Here is a 22,477-nt window from a genome sequence, read left to right as displayed (position 1 = left end):
TGTTGTTTTATGTTGTCAAACTTTGAGATGGTTAGTTAAAATGACAATGGATAACAGATAGTATGGCTAACTTTATAAGAAACTGCTGAACGGCTTTCCAAATGGATTATACCATTTTAATATTCCCACCAACAATGTGTGAGAATTCAAGATGTTCCCCATCTTCATCAACACTTGGGATTATCAGTCTTTGTATTTTTAGCCATTATGTGTAATGAGATCTTATTGCACTTAGAATTTGCATTTTTTTGATGAGTACTGAGTTAAGCACCTTTTCATATGTTTATTAGCCACTTGAATCTTTTTTTTTGACATTCTTATTCAAGTCTTTGGCCCATTTAAAAAATGTTGCTATTTTTCTTTTTTATGATGCTACAGTTCCTTATAGGTTCTAGATATGAGTCTTTTTTAAAAAATCAGGTATATGTACGTTAAGTATTTTCTCCAATAATGGCTTGCCCTTTGATGTGCTTTTGGTGATAGAAAGTGTCTTTTGATGATAGAAAGTTTTAAATTTTGATAAATTCTACTTTATCATTTTTTCCCATTATATTGTTAGTATCTTCTGTGTCCCGTTTAAGAAATCTTTGTTTAACCAAAGGCCATGATGATGTTTTTTCTATGTTCCCTTTTCTAAGCTTGTGGTAGATTGTCTCGAAGATGTTCACCACCAATTCTTTTCTTCTTTTCACACATAATACCATTCCCCCAATAATTGAAAGAATATATTCTTCCCTTCCCCTTGGGTTTGGGCTGGCTAGCCTTAGGGACTCACTTGACCAGCAGAATGTGCTAAAAGTCACATTCTGGAATTTGGAGGCTTGATTATAAGAACTCTTAAAGCTTCCACCATGGTTTCTTAGAACAATCATGCCAGAGGAAGCCAGACATCATGTTAGAAGTCTAAATCCCCTGAGACCACCATGGTGGAGAAAGAGTGGTCTTAGTAAGCCCTCAGCTATTGTAACCACCTCAGATCAAACATCAGATATATGAATGACAGATCATTTTGAATATTTTATTCTCAAAAAATGCTATGTGGAGAAGAAATGAGGCTCGAGACATATGGCCCCAGGTGAGCTATAGCAGCCATTTTCAGCCTTTCAAGCCATCCTAGCTATTACCCCACACATCATGGAGCAGAAATGAGACATTCCTATGGTGCTGTGTCCAAATTTCTAACCCCTACAATCATGGCTTAATAAATAGTTGTAGTTTCTACACTTCTAGAATTTGGGATAATTTGTTATGCCATGATTAATAACAAGAACACAAATTCATAGTTTAGCTTTCATATTTAGTTATATGACTCATCTCAATTTAATTTGTGTGTATATTATGAGGTAGGGTCAAGTATTTGGGTTTTTTGTTGTTGATGTTGTTTCCTCTACATGGATGTTCAGTTACACCAGCTCCATTTATGTAAAAGAATTTTCCATTTAATTGCTTTGGTGACATTTAAAAAAATCAAGTGAATATTTACGTGTGGATCTATTGATGGACTCTCTTTTCTGTTCTATTAACTTACTTGTCTTTCCTGTGGAGTATGATTTCTTCTTTAGGATTATTCTGGTTCTTTTAGTCTATGGTATTCTCATATAAATGTTGGGGTCATCTTGTCAATATCTATAAAAAATTTCACTTGGATTTTGATTGGAATAGTATCAATAGATTTTTGGAAAGAATGTATATCTTAAAATACTAACCTTTCCATTGAAATATGTTATATCTCTAAATTTGTTTAGATTTTCTTTAATTTTTTTATATGTATTTGTTAGTCTTCAGTGTAGAAGTTCTTTGCATCTTTTACTGAATATTAAACTAACATTGCATTACTAAAAAAAATCCACCTAATTAAAAGGAGATCATAGCACACAAATGAGAAATTGAGCTGGAGTGTTTAAGGATTAGACAACTTAATCATCAGATGTTTGAATCAAATAGAAAATTAACACTATCTGGACTGATCATTTGCAGTGATTCGATGAGTTTTGGGCTCAATATGTTGATTATACCTCCATATAAGAAAATTTTATAAGAGATGAAATCTTTATATTTGTTTGTTCACAGTTTTAAAGGGTTTTTCTCCCCAATGTGGTCAGGAATTTGGATATGCATATTCAAATAGGTAGGTAACCAGTTCCTTCATGATAAAGGTTTTCCTCCATCTGTGATTGACCATTCTTTTTTACAGAGTAAGCACTGATATGATTATGAGACAATGGGACATCCTGCTGTGTGGACAGGACATGGGGTTTACTGGATTTTACCAGAAATGGCTTTCACTGGCCATTTTCTTCAAGGACGCATAACTGTCTGTATTAATAGGTATTTGGGGGTGGTGCAGCTGGACAATTTATTCAAAGAATAATCTTCCAAAATCTCTGGTGGGATTCATAAATAATTCTGATAGTGATCTTGGAACCAATAGGAAACATGGATGGGAAGTTCTCACAATTTGATATCTAGACTTTCATCCATTCCCCTATTTTCAGTAGATTAATCAACTATGCTGAGCTTGGTATTTCAGAGTTTGATATTCTTTTTTTCAACCTCACAATGGAGTAGACCCCATTTTTGCCAAAGGTTTGGGTAGAATGATCATTTGATTAGTGGAATAAGAGGAGAAATGGAGATTTATTTGTGTCTTATACAGACTTTCAAATAATTTCTCCTGAGACTGACTTGTACCCTCACATTCAGAAATTGCTAGTGCTTCACAATCCAAACCTAAGGCAATGTAAAATAAATCAGCTTGCTTGTGTTCTTCTTCTTTTCCCATTTCCCAGCTGGGTTAATTTTCAGCTTTATTGGGTCTTCTAACCTGGCTTCCAGCTTCCCAAGAAATTGCTCTTTATTTCTTTCTTCTATTTAAAAAGTGTGAAGTCTTAAACTAATACAAATAACCATGTTATTTAAAAAATATGTCAGAGACACACACAAACGCACCATCTGACAAGACGTTCTGAATGTTGATAATAGTTTATATCTACCATAGGTTTCTTACCTTTCCATATCCCTGCTCTCTTTCACTGGAAAAAAATTACTACTTTAAATTTTACATTCATCATTCCCTTGTATTAAGTTTTACAACGCATGTGTAGTCCTAAAAAGTATATGGTTTAGTTCTATTTGTTTTTAGCTTATAAACAGAGCAGTATGTTGCTTTTTTTTTTTTTCTGGGAATTACTTTTTTCTCTTGATATTACTACTAAATTCATTCATATTGGTATGTGTAGCTGAAGTTCATTCATATTGACTACTGTATGGCATGCCTCTTAAATATACTGTAATTTATTTACCCACATTAAAAAATCAAGAATGTTATACATCAATCATAAATTTGTATCAAAAAAGGTTATACTTAATCCAATTCTGTGCACTTAAGGATAAAAGAATTAGGATTTTGAGAAAGAAATAGTCATAGTTTGAGTACAGGATAAGTGACTGAAACTTGGAAAGGTTTTTATCATTATCTTGACATTAAATTAAATGGCAATGACTATATGTAGGATTTGAAGTATAGCCTATAATGATCTACCCTTACCAATTCAGATTCCTATACTTGTTAGTGCAATGGTATTATTTTTGTGTTTAAGAAGAAAAAAACCAGCAGTCCTTGGAGTTCACTTTCCCACCCTCCCATCTCTCTCCACTTCTGGGAGTGGAGATTGGTCAACGGGCTCTCTAGAACCACAAAACTATCACAATATATGCAATGATACTCCTGAAGATGTTTAATGTGGCTTTAGGAGGAGAGAGAATCCTACGAACTATTAAGTAGAAAGATAGTTTGTCTTACTCCGAAGATATGTTAACGTAGGCAGAAAGGACATCCCAGGAAGCCACCACCTCTTATTTACTGAAACAACTCCTCTTTCTCCCTTAGCTCCAGATGCCCATTTTCAAGATATTCACCACACAAATGCACATACACACCTACACATACATAATATACATTTCCTTTTTTGTTGGACAAACAGAGGCTCAATAGTCATCATCCCCCCTTATTCATTGTAACAGAATCACTTAGTCAAGAAAGGGGGACCTGACAATAGATATATAACCCAACAACCAAGGACACAATGCACTATGGTGAAGATAACCCAAAGGAGCCAGTAGAGATGCTATGCTACCTTAAATAAGGAAGGTATTTCTGCAGTAATTACAATGACTAATAGAGGGAATTAAGCAGGGGAAAGTCTTATTAAGACTTCAGAATTCAGGTGGTAACCAAATGGTCATGTCATATTTCTTTTATTTACTTGACAATGTCACCCAGAGCTCAAGTTCCTGGAAGTCACTGCCTGAGTCAAAACATACAAGTGGCTGTGACCTTGAAGTTCTTCTTTAGTGGCACTGCAGTTAGAATGGGTTATGACTGGATTATTAGTGGTATCACCTTTTATATTTGTTACTCTATTCTCTGTTGAACCTGAGGGAAAATTAAGGCAGAGCCTATTGTGTCTCTCCCCTAGGACTTTTGAAGTCTGGAGTTTCCATCTTTCTCACAGAGCTGATGTTACACTACTAAAGATACCATAGTATGAGCTTTCAGAAAGGCTTACTTCTTTTTTTTTCTTTTTTTTTGAGACAGGAGTCTCATTCTGTTGCCAGAAAGGCTTACCTCAAAAATATACAGTTTCTTTAACAAAGGGATTATTTATTGTTCCTCAAATAATTCAGAAAGTTTTTAGGGCTCAAATATTACTAATTATTAATGATTAATTTTGTCTGATTGTGTTCATTCTACCAAGGAAGAACACTTTCCCTGAAATTAATATTATAATATGATCATGTTGGAATGTTTGCTATCAGTCAATATTACAAGAGGCACCTATCATAGCTCAGCTTACAGAAATTTTATGTTGAGAGTTAATACAGGAAAATTAAAGTATTACTAATAATATCAGTAAAGTTTATAGTTTTAAGTATCAACTCAAAGTTGAAGTAACCTGACAATGCTGTTAAATATTTCTGGGACCATTTAGAGCAATTTAACTGTTTGTTTAGAGTTGCAATGACTTAAGGAGGAAGAGTCAAAATCTAGGAGGTATTCCTGTTCAGTTGGAGGAAGTTGTGTGTTTCCTTAGTCAAAGGATACATTCTGACCTGTGAGGCCAAACATCTGTACAGCCTGGGGAACAGTGGGCTTGCAGTCATCCCCCTGCCCCTTATGGCTCTACTGCTTTCCTGAATTCCCACCTCAGATGAACTTGCCTCACTGGCTACTTGTTCTCAATCACATACGCTTTCAGACACCTACACAATTGTCTTGCCATTTAATAGTTAAAGCAAACTATTACATTGATGGCAATATAGTATTTTTTAAAATTTCAGAGTATTATGGGGTACAAACATCTTGGTTACATAAATTGCCTTTGCACTGCAATTGCCTTTGCATGGCCAGAGTCAGAGGTACAAGTGTGCCCATCCCCCAGACAGCTCACACCACACCCATTAGGTGTAAATTTCCCCATCCCCTCCCTGCTGCTCCCATCTGCCCAACATTCTATGAATGTTACTTCCTATATGTGCACATTGGTGTTCATCGATTGGTACCAATTAAATGGTAAGTACGTGTGGTGTTTGTTTTTCCATTCTTGTGATACTTCACTTAGAAGAATGGGCTCCAGCTCCATCCAGGATAATAAAAGAGGTAGTTCACCATTATTTTATGGCTGAGCAGTACTCCATGGTATGTATATACCACATTTTATTAATCCATTCATGTATTGTTGGCACTTGGGTTGTTTTCACATCTGGCAATATGGTATTAATAACTATCAAAACAGCCTCACTAGATTTATATAATAATCCAGATTTTACATCTAAATAACCCAGTACTCAAAGAGCTTAGTTACTTTAGGTAAAGACACACATTTAAATATGGCAGAGCTGGGATCCAACTCTAACTTTCGATAACTAAAATATCTATGCTCTTTCCACCACTCTTTGTTGAAGAAAATACATGTTGAAGACCACAAGGGAAATAAAAGGGGGTATTTTCTAAAACCTAAAGCTAAATCTGGATGTAAACAATTACTATATCCACCATAAAAATTAATTTCTCCATGAGGAGAAAAGTTTTCTTAATTTCTGGGGCATCTTATAATTTCATGAAAACCTTCTTCCACCCTATGGAAAGGTGATCACAGCATACAAATGGGGAATTGAGCTGGAGTGTTAAGCATTAGGCAGTTTGATTATCATGTGTTTGAATCAAATATAAAGTTAATGCTATCTGGAAAGATCATTTGCAGTGATTTGAAAGTCAGTTTTGAGCACAACATGTTGATTATACCTCTGTCAGAGAATTTTATAAAGATGAAATCTTTACATTGTTTGTTTTGGTCTTAAAGGGTTTCTGCCCCATTGTGACCAGGAATTTGCATATGTGTATCCAAATAGATAGGTATTCACTCCCTTGATGCGCAATTAATTTGGTTTGTCTAAAAAGAATTAGGGTTAGAGGTAACTTTTAAAGTGAGATTCAGAATTCTACCAGTGTAATGCCTTTCAAATGTGTATGATTTGCAGACATAACCAACAGTTATTGGCAAGTAAGTATAATAAATTTATAAGTTATTTTGCCAAAATATTAGGTTATATTTTATTCACTTGTACAAAAATAAACATATCTGTTCTGTGTGACATGTAATCATCTGACTAGAAATTTTAAAAAAGAATTTAATATTTTTATTTTCTTAGATAAGCGTATGTTTGATATCACAGGATAACTAAATTTTTCATTTTACTCTTCCATGATTTTTTTTTTTTTTTTTTGAGACAGAGTCTCCTCACTCTGTTGCCTGGGCTAGAGTGCCATGGCATCAGCCTAGCTCACAGCAACCTCAAACTCCTGGGCTCAAGCAATCCTCCTGCCTCAGCCTCCTGAGTATCTGGGACTACAGGCATGCGCCACCATGCCTGGCTACTTTTTTTCTATATATATAATTTTAGCTGTCTAGATCATTTCTTTCTATTTTTAGTAGAGACAGGGTCTCGCTCTTGCTCAGGCAGGTCTTAAACTCTTGAGCTCAAATGATCCGACCACCTCAGCCTCCCAGAGTGTTAGGATTACAGGCATGAGCCACCGCGCCTGGCCTTAATAACAACTTAATACTTGGAATGACGCTAAGAGGGATTAAAGGAAAAATGACCCTACCACCAAGGAACTTACAATCTAATAGAAGACACAGGAAATACATAAATATAATAATATTAAGTAGAAATCCTGTCATTTCAGTGTATAAAAATGCCATAGGTTAAAAGGAGTGACAGAACATTTTTAAATCAGAGTCCCAGACAATTTTACAAGTATATTGTATTTGAGCTGACCACCAAAGCATGGGAAAGATTTAAACAGGGGATATGCATGGGGCAATGTGGGAAGGGGTGATATTAAGTGCTGAGACCTCTCTCATAGGGTCTATAGCATATCCAGAATGCTTGAAGGATTGTACAAGCAGATGAAGCAAATGAGACTGGGGCCAATTACTGAATGTCCTGTATATGCACCAAATACTCTTTAACAAAGAGGGTATCATTCACGGGATAATGGCAAAAGTTCAGGCATCATACCCACCACTTTTGAATCCCACTTATTTACTATGTGACCCAGGTTAATTTACATAGGCTCTATAAACCGTAGTTTCACCACTTAAAAAATCAAGATGAAAATGCATCCTTTTATTATGAGGCTTGGGACCATAGACTTAGTGTTATAACATAAATAAGATATATGGTTTAGCTTGCAGAAAAAAATTTATGCTTCAGCAGAAAATTTTGCATTTTCTAGACTCTGGAGGATACCCCTTCAGGCTATCTGATTCTGATTCTGTGGCAGATATTTTTAAACTTCATAAATTATTTATAACTGATAGCAATGTAAAATAATTCTTCTCTGTGACGAATTTAGTCCTGTTAGATAGAGATTGAACTAATATCCCTCTCCCACAGTGGAAGAAGCAAGTTTTGCCTCCTCCATTTGCTCATTCATTTCAACTTTTATGATTGCTTTTATGACTTTTTTTTGAACCAATTATTATATCTGCCTAGTTCCCTCATTGTTGAACTGAAGAAAAGCTTTAACATACTTATTTTATATCTATATGAGAGTCATTTTATCTCTCTGAGACCCAATTCTTTTTGCTAAATTATTTTGCTAAGATTTATCCATATAAAGCTATGGTTGAGTCATACTGATTTTGGATACATTTCAGTGTATTTACCCACATTAAAAAAATTCAAGAATGTTTGCTACATTGGCTGCATTTATTATAAGCACAAAATAAATGTATTTGAAAAAAATTTGCCTAGGGCTTTCTTCACTAGAAAAAAAACAATGAGGTTTATACTTTGGAAAAAGGAGAGCTTTATTTCTCATGAAGGGTAACAACCTGTTGGGTGGCTATTTCAACAGGTTGGGAAGCTAAGCCCCTGTCAGAAGCCAGGCACACATAATTCAAAGAAGAGACAAAAGAACAGGATTTTATACAGGGGGTGGGGTGGGGTTTGTCAAATATCCGTATTCAACAAGCTATAGGAGGAGTCATGAATATTGATGAAGGGAAATCATATGCATGTAATTGTGCTTTATCTCTCCATCCCTTCATGGCTGGGAATGCAATTTTAAAGTGTTTCTGGGGTCCCCTGGCTGAGGGTCCATTCAGTTAGCAGAGGGCTTAGGATTTTATTTTTAGTTCACAAGTTTACCGCTTATCATACCTCTCCTGTTCATTACTGCCTTCCCAAAACCTTCTTCAGTGCCCCTTTCACCTCCTTATTCCTTAAAGTATAGATGAGCGGATTCAACATGGGAGTCACTAGGTTGTAGAAGAGAGTGAGAAACTTGCCTTGGTCTTGGGAAGAACTGTTTCCTGGCTGCATATACATATAGATGATGCTCCCATAAAACAGGGAGACTACTGTGAGGTGGGAGCTACAGGTATTGAAGGCCTTCCATCGCCCGGCAGCTGACTTGATTCTCAGCACGGCTATAGCAATGTAGCCGTAGGAGACAAGAATAAGAGTGAGAGGCAGTAGGACAATGAGAATGGCAAAGGCAAAGGCCAGCATTTCCACTGGGCGAGCATCCACACAAGCCATCTTGATCAGTGCTGGCATTTCACAGAGGAAATGGTTAACTCTGCGGCGACCACATCGGGAGAGGGTCATTGTTAGTGGGGACATGACAATGGCATTGACCAGTCCACTCCCCCAGGCCACAGCCACTAATTGTAAACACAGCTGGGGGTGCATAATGACCATATAGTGCAAAGGTTTGCAGATTGCAGCATAACGGTCATATGCCATGACAGCCAGAAGGATGCACTCGATTCCCCCAACAGAAAGGAAAGAAAAAAGTTGGACAACGCAGCCAGCATAGCTGATAGTCTTATCAGGGCCCCAGAGGTTTACCAGCATCTGTGGGATGCAGCTAGTACTGAAACAGAGATCAAGAAAGGAAAGATTTGCCAGAAAGAAGTACATTGGGGTATGCAGCCGAGGGTCTAATATACATAGAAGAATTATAGTTGAATTTCCCAGAAAAGCCACTGAATACAGAATAAAATTTACTATGAAGAGCACCATCTCCAGCTTGGGACGATCAGAGAAACCCACCAAGATAAAGCCATAGTCTAAGCTGTCGTTGGATTTTTCCATTGCCTTCCTTTCACGTCATCTGTATAGCTGGGCAAGGACAAAATGAAGAATATTTAACATATATTTTGTGAATATCTTTGAATATCAGGATTTGGGGGGAACACATAGCTATCAAGTCTAAAAACCCATTCAATAATAACATATCTTCTGCCCAGCTATATAAGCTGTTCATCATTTGTTCAAACACATAAGGCAAAGTATTTCATTACTGGCAAATTACCACTTATAATCATCATCTTTTTATTAAGTAGACATTTTTTCCCTATGATTCATAAGAGAAAGTATTTTAACTTTACTGAATATACATCAGGGCTAATACTTCTTTCTGAAACATATTTAGAGGCAGTTATCACATCTCAGCTATTAATACATTTATTTCAGGCCAAGACCATTCATACTCCTTCAACTCTTCTTCATATAAGAAGGTTATAAGGTGTATTACTACCCTAGTAGCTGTCTTCCACATGCCCTCAACGTTAACAATGACTTTCTGAAAATGTGACAACCAGGGTTGAGCTCATTAACTGAGTTTTTGAAAAACACAAGGTACAGAGAAACTACTGCTTACCGTGAGCTGGACTATTCTAATTTTATTAATGTAGCATAAATGTGTATTCTCTTTACAGTGTCAATGTCACCTTTTCACTTAGATTATAATTATATATAATAAATATCTCAGTTCTTTATACTCACGAAATACTATCAACTCAGATCTCTACCATTCATTTCATTGTAAGTAATGAATTTTTGCATCCTAGATTGCCAAGGTCAGGGAGGATATTCTGTCCAGTAATAAAATGGCAACTTTAGATATATTTTATCTTCTTTTAGCCTTTCACAAATGTCAAAACAATGTGGTTAGCTTGCAGAAGAGAGGCACATGGCAATAGGGATGAATGAACACAAAGGGAAAGAGAATGTGGTAAATAAAGAGTAAGAAAGAGTAATTTTAAAAAGTAAATAAAGAAAGGTTGACCCTAATATCACCAAGAAGAAGAAAGAGAGATAGATCCATAAAAAATACACTCATAATTGGATTAAAGGATGCTTGGATAACAAAGAAATAACAGATAAAGGGAGACAAGTGTAAAAGCAGAACAGCTGGTACAGAAGGAAATATATCTCACACCCTTAGTCATGTTGATTCTTTGATAATTTAAGCATTAATAAGAAGACTAACATTATTAAATGATATTACAAAGTACCTAGACTGCTGTGTGATCTACAGAATTAAGGGCTTTTTCTAATAATAATAATATATTCAATTAGCTATCTGAGAAAAAATAAAGATAGAGTAGGACTTAAATTTTTATCACAGATATTTTGATTTTCAAATGTAAAACTTGTCTTTGATGAAACTTTCTTGACACTGAAATTCTTATAGTAAATTTACTTTCCATAGCCAAATATAGAACACCAAAGCAAAAGAAAATTTTCCCTATTTTCTCTAGTCATTTAGGCTTACCTGGCTTTAATTTTTCCAAATGATATAGGAAGAAAATATATTAATGTTTTTCCTCTGGTTTTGTTTGTTATCTTGGATTTTGTGGAAGATTGGGCAGTTAATAGAAATAGAAAGTAACAGTAAGGTTATGAGACTACTGCACCAGCAATTATATAGAAGTAGTTACAAAGATCTCAACTTATCAAGAAACAGATTTTCAATTAAGCCCCAAAAGCTCTTCTATGCATTAAATTCCAGTTTCCAGTTTCCTTTTGAAGACAAAAGAGAAAGAATCTATTCCTTTTCTGTATAATTTGATTAAAGTGATATAGTAATAGTATAGCACTACTTCAGAGGAAAGGTAAAATGGAGTAATTGCCATAGGGTAATTAAATTATAGGGGAAAAAGGCAATTGTATTAGAAAATAGCATTAGCATCCTTCCTCTGTCTACCTGCCATTTGAGCCAACTACTTAGCCTTCTAGAGGCTTTCTGGAGCTGTCAACCAAAGCTCCAAGGCAAGGACTTCCTGCTCACCCCAGAAAATAACCAATGCAGATTTGGAAGCTCTTATAGACCCTGATGGAAAAAACAGAGGACTAATTTCTTAGCATAGAAGATGGTGCCTGGAAGTTGGCATAACATGTTTTCTTGCTGAGATCATGGGGATTGCATACTCCTTTGGGTAATTAGCTGGTGCTGCAGAAGAGAATAGAAGAGTAAATCCTTAGGGGAAATCATGGAATAACAACAGATGATTGGGAATCAAAACTCTCAGATTCTCTTTTTGGTTTTTGACTGGGGCCATAGCTATTCATATCCTCAAAATTTATTCCTATGGTAAAATATTCTTGGCATTTGGTGGGGCAAAAAGGTCAAGTTTGGCAACATAGCACAAATATAAACAGCTTTTGAACACTTCTTTATCCTTGAATTGAATTGATATTTAGTTTTCTTAGGACAGAATTTTAAAGTCTAATTTATTTACTTATATTTTAATACAATTTTCCAGTAGAAAAATCCAAAAGGTTATGTTATTTTTGTCTTTGCTACTTGATTTGTAACTTTTATTTTCAGCTTGGATTGGTAAAGTTATGAGAATGTAGTAAATGCAAAATAAATACATGCAATTTGATTGATGTTCTTTAAATTATTTTCAAATAAAAAACTAAATTCTGGACTTTGGCCAGGTGCGGTGGCTCACGCCTGTAATCCTAGCACTCTGGGAGGCCGAGGCGGGAGGATCGCTTGAGGTCAGGAGTTCCAGACCAGCCTGAGCAAGAGCAAGACACCATCTCTACTAAAAATAGAAAGAAATCAGCTGGACAGCTAAAAATATATAGAAAATATTATCTGGGCGTGGTGGCGCACACCTGTAGTCCCAGCTACTCGGGAGGCTGAGGCAGGAGGATCACTTGAGCCCAGGAGTTTGAGGTTGCTGTGAGCTAGGCTGACGCCACGGCACTCACTCTAGCCTAGGCAACAAAGTGAGACATTGTCTCAAAAAAAAAAAAAAAAAAGAATATTATTCCTTTGTGTATATATACCACATTTTCCTTGGCCATTCATCTGTTGATGGATACTTTGATGCCACACCTTGGCTATTGTGAATGATGCTGCAATAAATATGGGAATGCAGATATCTTTTCAACATGCTGAGTTTATTTCCTTTGTATATATACTCAATAGTAGGATTGCTGGATCATATGGTAGTTCTATTTTTAATTTTTTGAGGAACCTCCATTTTGTTTTCCATAATGGCTGTAGTAATTTACATTCTCACCAACAGTATATGAGTTTTCCGCTTTCGCCACATCCATGCTAGCATTTGTAATTTTTTTCTTTTTGTTAATAGCCACTCTAATCGGGGTGAGGTGATATCCTATTGTGGTATTGATTTGCATTTCCCTGATAATTAGTGATATTGTGCATTTTATCATACACTTGGCCATGTGTGTGTCTTCTTTTGAGAAATATAATATCTATTTGTGTCTTTTGCCTATTTTTAAGTCAGATTACTTTGTTTTTTGCTATTGCATTATTTGAGTTCCTATGTATTCTGGATATTACTCCCTTATCAGATGCATAGTTTGCAAATATTTTCTCCCATTCTATAGTTTGTCTATTCACTCTGTTGATTCTTTCTTTTCCTGTGCATAAGCTTTTTAGTTTGATGTAATCTCATTTGTCTACTTTTGTTTTTGTTGTCTGTGCTTTCGAGGTCTTATCCAAAAAATCCTTGCTCATGCCAATGTCATGAAGTGCTTCTCCTACATTTTATTCTAGTAGGTTTATCATTTTGAGTCTTACATTGAAGACTTTAGTACATTTTGAGTTGATTTTTGTATATTGTGAAAGAAAGGAGTCTAGTTTCACTCTTCTGCTTGTGAATATCCAGTTTACACAGCACTATTTATTGAAGATACTGTTCTTTCCCCAATGTGTGTTTTGGCACCTTTTACAAAAATAAGTTAGCTGTAAGTGCATGGATTTATTTCTGGGTTCTATATTCTTTTCCCTTCATTTATATGTCTGTTTTTATGCCAGTACTATGCTGTTTTGGTTACTATAGCTTTGTAGTATATGTTGAAGTCAAGTAGTATTTTGCTCTAAGTTGCTTTGGCTATTTAGGGTCTTTTGTGGTTCCACACAAACTTTGGGATTTTTTTTTTTCTATGTGAAGAATGTCATTGGTCTTTTGATAAGGATTGCATTTAATCTGTAGATTAATTTGAATACTATGGAAATTTTAACAATGTTAATTTATTCAATCCATTAACATGAGTATCTTTCCATTTATTTGTGTCCTCTTCAATTTCTTTCATCAGTGTTTTATAGTTTTTATTGTAGAGATCTTTAACCTCCTCCAACCTGCTAGGTTAAATTTATTTCTAGGTATCTTATTTATTTGGTAGCTATTGTAAATGGGATTGCTTTCTTGATTTCTTTTTCAGATAGTTCACTATTGGTATATAGAAACACTATTGATTTTTGTATGTTGATTTTGTATCCTGCAACCTTACTGAATTTGTTTATTAGTTCTAACAGGTTTTTTTACTTTGGTGGAGTCTTTAGGGTTTTTTATATATAAGATTATGTCATCTGCAAACAGGGACAATTTGATTTTCCCCTTTCCAATTTGGATGTCTTTTATTTTTTTCTCTTGCCTACTTGCTCTGGCTAGCACTTTCAGTATTATGTTGAATAAAAGTGCTAAAAATGGGCATCATTTTCTTTTTCCAGATGTTACTGAAAAATCTTTTCACTTTTTCCTGTTCAGTGTGATGTTGCTATGGGTTTGTCCTATATGGCCTTTATTGTGTTTAGGTATGTTTCTTCCACACCTAGTTTGTTGAAATTTTTATTGTAAAGGGATGTTGAATTTTATCAAATGCATTTTCTTCATCATATGGCTTTTGTTAATTCTTTTAATGTGATATATTATATTTATTGATTTTTGTATGTTGAACTATCCTTTCATCCTTAAGATGAATCCCACTTGATCATGGTAAATAATCTTTTAAATGTGCTGTTGAATTTGGTTTGCTAGTATTTTGTTTATAATTTTTGTATCTATGTTCATCAGGGACATTGGCATGTAATTTTCTTTTTCTGTTGTGTCCTTGTCTGGTTTTGGTATCAGGGTAATCCTGGCCTCATAGAATGAATTTGAAAGGATTTCCTCTTCTTCAATTTCTAAGGTACTATGGTTTACATAAATATGCAAAGACAACTGGAGTTTGAAGCAAATGGATTTTTAATTTTCACCTTTCATTCTTCCAAAATTAAAAAAGTTAACATATAACCATATAAAAATGTGATACATAACCATGACTATATGTTCCTTTAACATCTAAAAGAGTTAAATACAATTTTGGAAGTAAATAAAAATAATTTAGCTTGAGTTTAATGTTTAGGTTTGGCCCCAGAAAAGTCTAACCCTCACAGAGAACACATATCTTTGTATCTTATTTCTAAAGTGTAAAAATTACTTTAATCAGTTATAGGCATGTTTTATAAAGCCCACAATTCTGTGACACAGAATCACACCAATACTGAGCTTTCCCGCTGTCTAGTTTTCTGATCCACATTAATGGAGCCACATAACTAAATTTATCATTGCATTATTTCCTCACAACACCCAGCAATTTAGTAGGAAATAAGAAATGTTGTTTTTTTCACAGATTGACATTTAGGTACAAAAAAAGAGAAGGATTTTACGTCATTTATTTTTTCCTGTTTTTGCTGTCTTCTAAGTGTAAAGAACATATACTTAGCCTATTAGTTCATTAAACAATTGACTTATTTCCTCTGATAGTTAAGTTCAAAAGGAGCTGAGAAAGAAAAGATGGAATTATATATTGGAAAAACAAGAATAAGAAATGTTTATATTTATTTATAAAAGTAGTTTTTATTAGGCCATTTCTGCTTTCTGGTAAAATTGAAATATGGCTACATTTACTCATGTAATTCCCTCCGGATAACTTCGGAGAATCTTAAGGGATTCTGAGCGATGAGGTCAATGGGTAATATTTAAAACTAGAGCAAATGGGAAGATGATTTCTAACTTCTGTAATTCTTTATAAAAGTTGGAAGGAAGAACAAGACCCTGGAGATCTCATTATTATAATTATTAGCATGGAGCTACTGATAACAAGGATCTTGTTTTCTCTATGACTGCAGGGATCTGGCTCTTAGAAGAGTAGAACTGATTAACATGTTCTCCCCATGCTGCATGTAGCTATCAAAAAGTTTCAAATGAGTTTTGTTATGGTTCACAAAATGGAGCAATCTCCAGGGTTATCTGTCTTAGAGGAGAAACAGTCAATTAAGGACTGATTACAGTGGAGAGCTAAAGCAAGTCAGCTCTTGTTACTGTTGTCATCCCTTTGCTATACAGTTGCCTCTCAGAGCAACTCAGTAGCCCTGGGAATTTATCCAACAATATCATTCACATCATCAAATCTTAAACTTTTCCAATGTAACTGAAATAATCACCCACTCACTTCCAGATGGCATTTTGTTGAGCAGGGATTTAGTAAGAGTACCTAGGAGAGCTGTTTTCTTTCAGTGACTTTTTGTTCTATACTCACCCTTTAGGAATAAATCCCATAAAACCTTCTAATGCAGAATTACTCTGGGAATGCAATAAATTTCTATTCATCAAACATATTTTCAGGCTGTAAAAGACATTTGGGCTATAAATAAACATCATGTATCTTCTTCCCTCAAGGATCTCACAATCCAGAGGAAGGTAAGAATGAGGAAGTTACAACATTGTGTCAAAATTACTGTCCTATCCAAGACAAAGATAAACACTGGATTATTGATTCTATTGTGTTTGTTAACTACTCACTATTTTTCTACTCTATAATAGTTTCACTTCCATTAAGTATTTTGTGTACTGCTGTATTCCCAGTGCTTAGCAAAGTGTTAGCACATAGTAGTTACTCAATAAATATTTGTTGTTGTATTAGTTAATCTATAGAGTAATAGTAAATATAATATATGTTGAAGATTTGCTACTTTTACAGTGAGTATTTTGCAAAAGAAAATATAGGCATAGGTAATTTTTGATAGAGTAGAGTCTAAGGGCAAATGAGTGCAGTCCTGACCTTTGTATTGACAATAAAATAGTAACTATCTATACCTTATTCTTCTTCATTCATCTCCACAAACCATAAGTAAGTTTTTCTTAGTTTATTGACCACTGTGTACATGTGGTTTAATAGTAAATAAAAATAATTAATATAAATTAATGGAAACAGGTGTATATATAGTAAAATTGAAGATTCATATATACTATGTCCAGAAATTTCAATACTTGTAGAAAAACATATACCCAAGAGATAGATACAAGAATGTTTATAATAGCTTTATTTGTAAAGAAATCACCTAAATGAATATGAATTGTAAACCTGATTAACACACTGTGGGGTCAATTCATATAAAGAAATATACTACAGTACTGAAGATAAAAATGGATGAATCTCACACAGCATGAAATAACATTATATGGAAAGTGAAGAAAGTTTTGCATTGACTGGAGTGATTGTTTAGGGAGTTATAAACCAATCATGTTAACAGTTCAAACTTTACAATAATTGCAACGCAGGTTTTGGAGCAGGGGCGAATCACTGCTATGGTTTCAGCCATAAACAGACTTGCATTTTAGTATCAGTATATTTACTGGACCGTGGAAATAAATTTGAGGGGAGCAAGGCCATGAGAGAAATTGGGACATTCTTGTCATAGCGCAGATGAATTTAGAAGTGGAAAGTAATAATGAATTCAAGAAATACAGAGATATTGAGGAGGAAAAACTAACAAGATTATTTATTGTATGCAAACAATGAGGAAAAGGACAGACTCATGGGTGATGCTTGAACTTGTAGTTTGGGCAACTGGATCCTTTCCATAATCTTAATCTCAAGCATTTCTTTCTCAAGCAACACTTATTTTTTTAGTGACTTCCTCTTGACCTTTGACTCTAATTATCCTTCAACTTCTCTAGTCCACTGAGTTGAGCACTTTTTTTCTTACTTGCCTCTTTCCTATCCTTCTCTTACTTCCTTAGCCAAAATTTGCAATATCACAACTTTGAGTAAGTCCAAGTCTCTACCAACCCCATGCTTGTCCTAATGTAAGACTAGAGAAAACTATACACCCTTTTGAATGGTCTCATTTCAAATTCACAACCGTACATGTACCTCAGGTAAACCTGCAATGTTGCCAAGAAATTGTATGCTTCCCTAGTCCTTTTACTTTTTTACTCTCACAGATGACTATTTCACACTTTCTCTTCCTTCCTCAAATCACCAGCACCTCCTCTCACTCACTCACTCACTCTCTCTCACATGATTAAATTTGTTATTAAATTTACTGAGAAAATTGAGGCAATGAGAAAAGAACTCTATAGACTCCCACTTCTACCTCTGCCACCTACCAGCATCATCACCTACTCTGCCTTCCTGCCTGTTACCACACATGAATCACTCATGCTCCTAAAAAAGACCAGTCCCTCCACTTGTTCTGTACATTAATATCTCATTCTACCTCACATACTTATGGGCATAACTCCAGAAATAGTGCCATCTTTCTACAACATCAAGTTTTCACTTTTGACTAGATCATTCTCAGGAAGAAACAAATATGCCAGAAAAGTTTCTCAGAGATAAATTCTATTTCTCCTATTATCCTTTACACTTTGTCTAGTCTGGCATTTGGTCCTACCAATATACACAAACAACTTTTGTCAATTTTCAATCCTTATCTAACTTGACCAACCAAAAGCATTTAACCCAATTAGCCACACTCTCCTTCTTATAAGACTTTCTGCACTTGAAATTTCCATTGATGAATATTGGGTGTCTGTGTGTGTGTGCATGGGGACCTCTTTCAGTTCATAGGTTTCTATATCATGAGGATCCCCAAGAGACTAATGCACATTACCTAAAGTTTCTAGACTTTCAGCTAAATGCCAAAAGCAATTGGGACTGAGGAGATGTTGCCTTCTTGGAGGAGTTGAGCATATTTTTGCATGTGTGCAGGAAGGAAAATAAACCAGTATTGGGTTACAGTAAAAATGAACTGTAGCCATTGTAAGCACTGTCTCAAATATTTCTATTTCTCATACCATCTGTGCATGTGCTAGGATTACATTTGTCTTTCCCCCTTAAATATGACCTTGTGACTTGATTTGATCAAAGAAATGTGAGAAGTATCATTTGTCATTTCCAGGTAGGAGCTTTCAAACCCAGGGAACAGGTTCCCACTCTGTGGTGATCATGAAGGCACAAGTCAACATGAAATCTCTGCTGTGTTTTGTCTCTGAGTGACTTTGACAAATGGAGCTCCCATAAGGACCCTCATTGCAGACAAAGTACTAGAGAGAAATAACGTTTGTTTTGTTAAACCACTGAGGTTTTGAGTTTTTTGTTATTACAACATAGACCATCTTGACCAGAACACACTCCCTCATTCTCATCTTGGCCTTATTCTTGTTTCTCAAAGAGCTAATGGTGTGTGAACCTTAGGACTTGCTCTACCTGCCTCTACATTCTTGCCTGATGTGCTCTTGGATACCTTATCCAACTCCTTCAGACCTTTGCTCAAATCTCACATTGTGAATGGAGCCTACCCTGAACATGATATTTAATATTGAAACTTCCCCCTCAGCACTACGAAATTCTCTTACTTAAAATTTTTTACATATAATTATCACCTTCTTATATGTATTTTGTTATTTATTATACTTAATATTTATTGTACTTATCTTCTGGTAGAATGTAAGCTTCGTGAGGGCAGAGATTTTTGTCTATTCTGTTTACTGCTGTATCTTAAATTCCAGAACAGTCTGTGGAATTCAGTAGATGCCCAATAAACATTTGCTAAATAAATTGAAAAAAAAAAAAACACAAAAAACCAAGCACATAGGTGTGTGCAAATTAACTCATAAACATTATTTCAGTGTAAACTAAGTATTAACATAATTTGAGATTATGAAGTTAATGGAAAGGCTAAGGAATAGAGTAAGGGAACCAGACTAGCCCAAGCTTCCCTTCCAGAAGGGGAAGGGGCGGAGCCTGTGGTACGCACCCGCCCCCTCCTGTAACGTGAGGGGGCGGAGCTTGCGCCTCGCGCTACTTCCTGATCAGGCGGCATTGCTGCCATGGCTGGGCTGTCCTCAGCGAAGCCGAGGGCAGCGGGGTGGGGCAGGGCTGTGGCTGTGCCACCTGCCATTGACTTCCCCATCGAGGGCCAGGGCCCGAAGTGTACAGTGGGTTACTAGGCTGGGGATCTGGGTATTGGGACCGCTTGTGCGCCGAGAAAAGGGTGTTGGAGGTGTGTCCAGCTCATCTCCATTAGCCGTTGAAAATAAAAGCCACAACCAAAGGAAGATTCTCTCTCCGTAAAAGTGGTAGAATAAAGGATGAAAAGGAAAGACGCTCTGGCCAGGCTCAGAGTTCCTCTGATCTAAAAGATAACAATCACTGCACCTCAAGCTAGAATGAAGTCTGCCAGGAACCAAGACTAAAGGATCAGAGCTAAACAAGGAAAGTAATGGTATTAGGTAACAGTTACTGAGAGCTTGCCATAAATACTGATTCTCACTACAATCCTTTAAATGGGATTAGAATAGTATAGGTCATTAAATATGAAATGTCCGATTTCGAATCAAAGTGTAATTTATTATATCTCAAACAGGAAGCAGTACAATTCATCATAGTATGTGCCTAAGCTATCAACACAGTTTTGCCGTCTTAAGGTAGCTTGTATATGCCAGCAGCAAAGAAGCCTGGAGAGCCGGTAGCGATGAAATCGTGAAAGGCGTTTTCCACAGCTTGTTGGGAATTGTATATTTTTCCTTGCAAGAAGTGATCAGTCAGTTGTTTCAAAGTCTGGTGAGTATGGTGGATGACAGAGTTTCCAAGTTCATCTGCTGTAGTTTGAGCAGCATTGTTCATGCAAGACATGGTGACATGTTGTCTTGCAAGAGGATTGGCCTGTCTCTACTGGCCAATCTGGGCTACTTAATCACAAGCATCCTCATCATTTCGTCCAACTGGTTGCAGTAGACATGCGCTGTAATAGACCGACCAGATTTCATGAAGCTGTAGTGGATAATACCAGTACTGAACTACCAGACACCATTAGCTTTTTTTGAAGCATATTCGGTTTTGGACTGTGTTTTGGAACTTAATCTTCATCCAACCATTGTGCCAAACTCTTGTGATTGTCAAAAAGAATCCATTTTTTATCACATGTAATAATATGGTGTAGAAATGGTTCACCTTTATGTCATGACAGCAAAGAAAGGCAAGCTTTGAGACGATTTCTCTTCTGGTGCTCGTTTAATTCATGTAGTACCTTTCTATCCAGCTTCTTTACCTTGCCGATTTGAAATGGTCCAATGTTGTTGGAATGGTAACATCAAACCTTGCTGCTAATTCACAAGTAGGTTAAGATGAATTAGCTTCCATTAAAGCTTCCAGCTCATCATTCTCCACCGTGGTCTCTGGTGGCCCACATGGCTCACTTTCAAGATTGAAATCACCAGAATGGAAATTGTCAAACCCTCAAGGTACTCTGCCACATCCTTCTCAAACACTTTGTTGATATTTCGAGCTGTCTGTGCTGCGTTGGTTCAACGACAGAACTCATACTTGAAAATAACACGAATTTTTGACTTATCCATGGTTTCACAAAAATTGCTCCAAAAATTTTTTTGAAAGATAATCACAAGCCAAACCATGCATTTGGAAGACTGAGGTAAGAAAAGAATAGGAAAATGCAAACTTAGTTTACAATTTTTGATTAGACCTAAGCCCTGAAATTACATTCCTTTTCAAAAAGGATATAAGCTCAAGTAGTATCGTTGGAATATTGATCTACTGCTGAGGTAAACTGGGAAGAATAAGAGATATTGAGATAGTTTGAATCATAAGAAAATGGTTGGTTTTATGCCAGCTAATAGACTGAGCACACTGTCTTTCAACTCTCACGCTATATTTCTAGTAATGAGAGCAAAAAGAAAACTGTATTTTTTAAAAAAATGATGTGAATTTATGTGAATTCAAGAAAGACATGAATTATCAAGTGGAAATCGCCCAAAGAATGCTGATAATAATAATTAAATCATTTTCCACTTACATACGCATAAACATGCACCCTATGTGTATATGTATAAATGTATGTATATAATATATATATACACGCAAGCACAAACATGCCTCTACTCGCTGACACTTAAGATTATTGTTAAGCAAATAATCATGTCCCTCCTCCTGATGTGGGTAGAGTAGACTTTCCATTCCATTGATATTAGGCCTGACCACATGAGTTGTTTTGATCAGTGAAATGCTTGCAGACACAACATAAACAGAGATCTTGTGTGGCTTGGCTTTGTTCAGTCTTCTAGTTATCTTCAATAAGAAGAATAATTTTCCATTCCCATGAATATGAAAAAATAATTTTAAGCTACTGAGTTCTTGGGTGTTTTGTTACACATTTTTATTCTGTCAATAGCTGACAAATATAGAAATCATGATGAAATTTCAAAATGTTAATAAACAAAATCTTTAAGCATTCAAAAATTAAAAGATTATAGAAAACACTGCTATATATATTGAAAAATTAAATAAACTAATGGTGGATGATGGGAGCCAGGTTTTTCACTGTTGGAATTGGCACTTACTGGTAAGGAAGGGGAGGAGGCTAGAATGATCCATGCGGTAACCAACTAGAGTGGGAGACATCAGTATGAACTCATGCTTAGTTTAACATACAATCAGATGGTTACATATAGAAATATTTTTTATATATGTATATACGTGGGTTACTATGCACACATATATCTACTTC

General features: G+C 35.6%; 1 protein-coding gene across 1 annotated transcript; it reads right to left on the bottom strand.

The window, feature by feature from the left end:
- Nucleotides 1–8,742: 8,742 nt before the first annotated feature.
- On the bottom strand, nt 8,743–9,669 carry LOC123638370 (putative olfactory receptor 2W6). The gene has a single exon (XM_045551984.1). It carries the CDS (start codon nt 9,667–9,669, stop codon nt 8,743–8,745), a length of 927 nt encoding a protein of 308 aa, XP_045407940.1.
- Between the last annotated feature and the right edge of the window lie 12,808 nt (nt 9,670–22,477).

This window comes from Lemur catta, chromosome 5 (assembly GCF_020740605.2).
Source record: "Lemur catta isolate mLemCat1 chromosome 5, mLemCat1.pri, whole genome shotgun sequence".
Classification (NCBI taxonomy): domain Eukaryota; kingdom Metazoa; phylum Chordata; class Mammalia; order Primates; family Lemuridae; genus Lemur; species Lemur catta.
Note: the sequence above shows the minus strand (reverse complement) of the source record. Positions and strands in the feature narration are given on the sequence as shown.